Below are 4782 nucleotides of genomic sequence, written 5' to 3' on the forward strand. Positions count from 1 at the left end.
TGCTAGCTTGGCGTTGTCGGTGTCAAACCAGAGGATCGGGGAGCGGAGACGTAAGTCGAGGAGTGCGATGCGGCCATGGCGGTCGCCAGCGGCGAGGAGGAGGTGAGAGGAAGAGGGTTCGGTGGAGAGGAGGTCGCGGCTGAGGGGAGCAGGTGTCCAGCGGAGAGCGGTGACGAAGGGAGAGAGGGAGGTGGTTGCGTTATTGGTCGTGGTGGAGGAAGCGGAGGAGGAAGACGAGGTAGAGGAAGAAGTAGATGGCGGAGGAGGGATGGGAAAGGCGGTGACAAGCTGCATGGAACGGGTGTCGACGACGGAGATTGAACTGCCGGAAGGGAATGCGAGAAGGCCATGCGGGCCGAGATCTGAGGATCCGAAGTTGTTGCGGCCCGGTGGGCCTGGGAGCATGGACTCCCATGAGGATGAGTCGGAATGCGAGTTAGGGGACTGCGGTGACGGTCGCGGGCTCGCTATCATTCTTCTTCCCTGTTTCTTCTTCTCCGCTTAGCTCACACGGACTACTATACTTTTTTTCTTTTTTTCTTTTTTATTTTTTACCTGACTCTAATGTTTTATTTGATTCACTGATTGGATTAGTTGGTTAAGATCAGAGATGAATGTATTGAAAATACTAGACAAAAATGTGCGAAATTACGTCATATGACTATATGGTTTTTATATGAATCAGATTAATGGTCAGTTTAGTCAAATTTTTATTTTTTTTAACAAATAAATTATCAAATTTGGCTTTTAAAAGAGGGTTTCTAAAAGAAAATAATTATTGGAGTAAGGCTTCTGCATTAACTTGTCAAATAAAGGGAGACACTTGTAGTTTGTAGAAGACGACATAAATGAAATTGTTCAAGAGTTTACATGCAACAAATTAAATCAAACAAGTCATTAGTAGAGTGTTAAACACAATCCACCAAAGTTGGGTTATAAAGTACTACGGTACTTTATCAACCTCGTTTCTTATGAAGTATGTTTACACAATTTTAGACATCTAAATATTCTTTACTAGCCGTGTAAACATTTTATAATACATTTTTTTATTTCGAAAATTATTTTAATTTTAGAGAAAATTTTTTTCCTCTTCCTGAAAGATCTAAAATAACATTTTTCTTTCGTCTATTTATATAATGCACATTTTTTTATAACTTTTAAAAAAAAATTTAATTCATTTTAAATTTTTTTGTTGACTAATATTAATTTTATCTATTTTTTTAAAAAAATAAATTATTTTTATAAAAATATTCTTTAGCAAAAATTTTATTTTTTGTCATTAAATTTTGCTTACCAAAATACTTTTTAATAAATTATTTTTTATTAATTAAATTGTATTTTTATCAAAATATTTTTAAAAAATTAATAATTAAATTATTTTTTTCTAAGATACTCTTAAAAAAAATTTAATTATTAAATTATGATTTTACCAAAAATTTCGTTAATAATTATTTTTATATTTTACTATTAATTTTTTTATATCAATATATATTATTTTAACATTAAATAAAAAAAATCTTACCACTATTAATATGTATAACAATTAATATATATTGATATCGAAAAATAATCTTACCAAGAATTTTTTTTATTACATGGCCTAGGTACTCAACTTGTGTTTTTTCAAAGGAGCATTTAGAGAGTTTGGCAAATAGGGAATGGTGCTTGAGCACGCTTAAGACATACACCAGATGATGTAGATGAGACTGCCAATCAGCACTATAAACCAGGATATCATCAAAAAAGACAAGGACAAATTTTCGTAAGACCTCAGAAAAGATGAAATTCATCAAACACTGGAAGGTAGCAGGGGCATTAGTCAGACCAAATGGCATAACGAGCCATTCGTATAAGCCCTAGTGTGTCCTGAAAGCTGTCTTAAAACAATCCTCCGGTCTGACACGAATCTGATGGTACCCCGAGCGGAGGTCGAGTTTAGAGAAGAATCGAGCACCAAACAATTCATCGAGTAATTCGTCCACCGTATAGGAAAGGAATCCTTGATGGTGGCATGATTGAGGGTCCGATAATTAGTGCAAAACCGCCATGAACCATCTTTCTTTTTCACCAACAGCACGGGCGAAGAGAAGGGGCTAGTGCTTGGCTATATGATGCCCTCGGCTAGCATCTCAGCGACGATCCACTTAATCTCAGCCTTTTGGCTATGAGAATATCGGTAAGGGCGGACCTTAATAGGCGTCGTTCTGGGCAACAAGGTAATGGTGTGATCATGTACTCTCGGCGGGGGCAAGTCTTTTGGAACCTGAAAAACAACGGAGTAATCCCGTAATATAGTAGCCAAGTCGGGCGCCAAATCAGAAGGTAATTCCAAAAGAGGGGGGTGTCTGTAACCGGTTCATGGAGCTGGAGTGTGTACATTTCCATAATCTCATCTGTTATGTGCAAATACCGCAACTGATGAAATTGTGTCGGGGCCGGGTTTGCATATTTTTCACCCTGCAAAGTAACCATTTCATCCCCAACCATGAAGGTAATGAATTTTTTCCTGTAATTTACCAAATGGGTGTCTAGTGTCTCAAGCCAAATATCCCCTAAAACCAGCTCCTCACTAGCAATAGGAAGTACGAAAGCCGATATAAGGAACAAATGATCCTGAATAGAAACAAGTAAATCACGAACCTCACCCTTGCATTGGAGCAAAGTACCATTGCCCACCTCAACCTTGAATCTTGGGGAATGATGAACCGGCACTGCCAGGCGTCGAACCAGAGCCGGGTGGATGAAGTTATCCGAACTGCCACCATCCATGAGGACGCGAATGTCCCTGCCGTGCACCAGACCGCGGAACCTAATCGACCGTCGGGCAGGGATGCCAGCCATGGCATTGTACGAAAGGTGGAGGGGCTCGACCCTGTCCTCAGCTAGTACCGGCGGGATTTGGTCCACTTCAGAAATCTCAATTGCAGAGTCTTGGTCAGTAGGGACTTCCTCTACAATTTGGATCAGAAAATAGTGCTTGGAAGCACATTTGTGGGAAGGGGAATAGCGCTCGTCACAGGTAGAACAGATGCCCTTTTCTCGCTGAAATTGTATTTCCATTGGGGTTAATTTGCGCATTGTGTTAGGCTTTGGAGGAGTGGGGAGCAGTGGAGGGTTTTGAGGCGGTGGTTGTGCAGGAAAAACGATAGTGAGTGGTTTGGGGCTAGGGTGGTGGTAGGTCGAGCCGGCGGTTGCGGTGTCTGAGCAACGACAGAATGCCAGCGTTGGATGTGGGGCAGAAACTTTTCTTCGAACAATTTGGCAAGAGAAACCGCTTGCAATGAAGAGATCGGTGAATGGGCTTTCACCTCCCGTTTCAGTTCCGGATGAAGACCACCCACAAAGCAATCCAGAAGCAAAGCATTATCTAGAATTTTTTTGATACAAATTTGTATCAAGAACTAGAGAGAATTATAGATAATCAGAGAGAATAGAAGAGAAATTCCTAGAATTAGGGCCAAAAAGAAAAAATAGAGTTTCCAATTACACCATGCATATCCTACATTATTACATCATACTCCTAATTATAGTATAATTCTCTTATTTTTTCTATGTTTCTCTCACTCATTCTTAGTCTCTCTTATAAGTTAAAACTTAAAACCAATTTGTTATTCTTCACAGATTAATTTATCTGATTAATTTTATTAAATAATGANTAATAATAATAATAATAATAATAATAATAATAATAATAATAATAAGGTGTTATTATCAATGCAACCATAGTGTCACTTTAAATTAAAATTGAAAACAACCATCATTTTCCATCTTTACTTTTCACAAAAGAAGAAACAAAAATCTCAGCATATTATACCGTGGAAAGCTAGAAAAGGAAGTGATTAGTGGAGAAGAGAAATACTTTTTTTATGCATGTTCTACTAAAAACATGCCCAACCACTCATTTTTTATTTTTAATATAATATTTAAGCACTAGCATATAAACAAGAAAATATATTATTAATTATTTTCTAAAAACATTTAATATTATCCTGTTGGATGTAATATTAGTATGTTTAATTTGCTTGGTGGTGATGGTGGAGAGAGTGAGTGAAGTAGCTTTCATAGCTATATTTGTCTTTAGGCTTGGTACGGTGTTGCCTATACCCCCGCCATAAATACCATAAAAATGAAATTGAAAGGCACCAAGCATTTGGGGGGCTACAATTACATACAAACCCTTCCTCACCACTCATCAATTATGTCATATTGTTTATTCTTATGACATCCATATGAATCCATGCATGATGCATATTTTCCATCTGTTCTCTCTCTTCTTGCCCAAGTAAAAACTAAAAAGTGAATTTTATGGTGTTTATAGTTTGGTATCTAAATTTTGTTTAATTTAATTTTTATGATACATTTTAAATATTTAATAATTATTTATTTTTATATTTTTAAAATTAAATATTAATTTTATTTTTTTTAATAAGCTAGACAAACACTTTTAAATACTATAACAATCAACTAATAAAAAACACTTAACACAAAATCAAACCAAAAATATCTTTAGATATCTTTTTGTCCACATACATATGCATACACTTGGCCTATGGGCAAAGCTTTATGTGAGTAGAACATTGTTGAATTTCCATAGAAAATTGAGTGTACTTAAAATGTTTATTTGATTCAAACAATTATATTTATTAAAATATACACATAAACATAAATAATCAATTTGAATTGGTAAAATGATAAATTTATTCTGTTTATTTATTTAAATAAATATTAAAAATTCAAATACAATAATCTATTAATGAATGATAGATATTTTTAAATAAAATT

The 4782-nt window shown here is 35.9% G+C and overlaps 1 protein-coding gene across 1 annotated transcript in view; it reads right to left on the reverse strand.

Moving 5' to 3' along the window:
* The window catches only part of LOC107461977 (uncharacterized), a 10223-nt gene extending 9655 nt beyond the window's left edge, over window positions 1–568 (reverse strand). Inside the window, 1 exon segment of the mRNA XM_052258997.1 lies at window positions 2–568. Within this exon segment, the coding sequence (XP_052114957.1) occupies window positions 2–474 (473 nt within the window). The 5' untranslated portion in view covers window positions 475–568.
* Between the last annotated feature and the right edge of the window lie 4214 nt (window positions 569–4782).

The sequence above is a fragment of the Arachis duranensis genome, chromosome 1 (assembly GCF_000817695.3).
Source record: "Arachis duranensis cultivar V14167 chromosome 1, aradu.V14167.gnm2.J7QH, whole genome shotgun sequence".
In the NCBI taxonomy this organism is placed as follows: Eukaryota; Viridiplantae; Streptophyta; class Magnoliopsida; order Fabales; family Fabaceae; genus Arachis; species Arachis duranensis.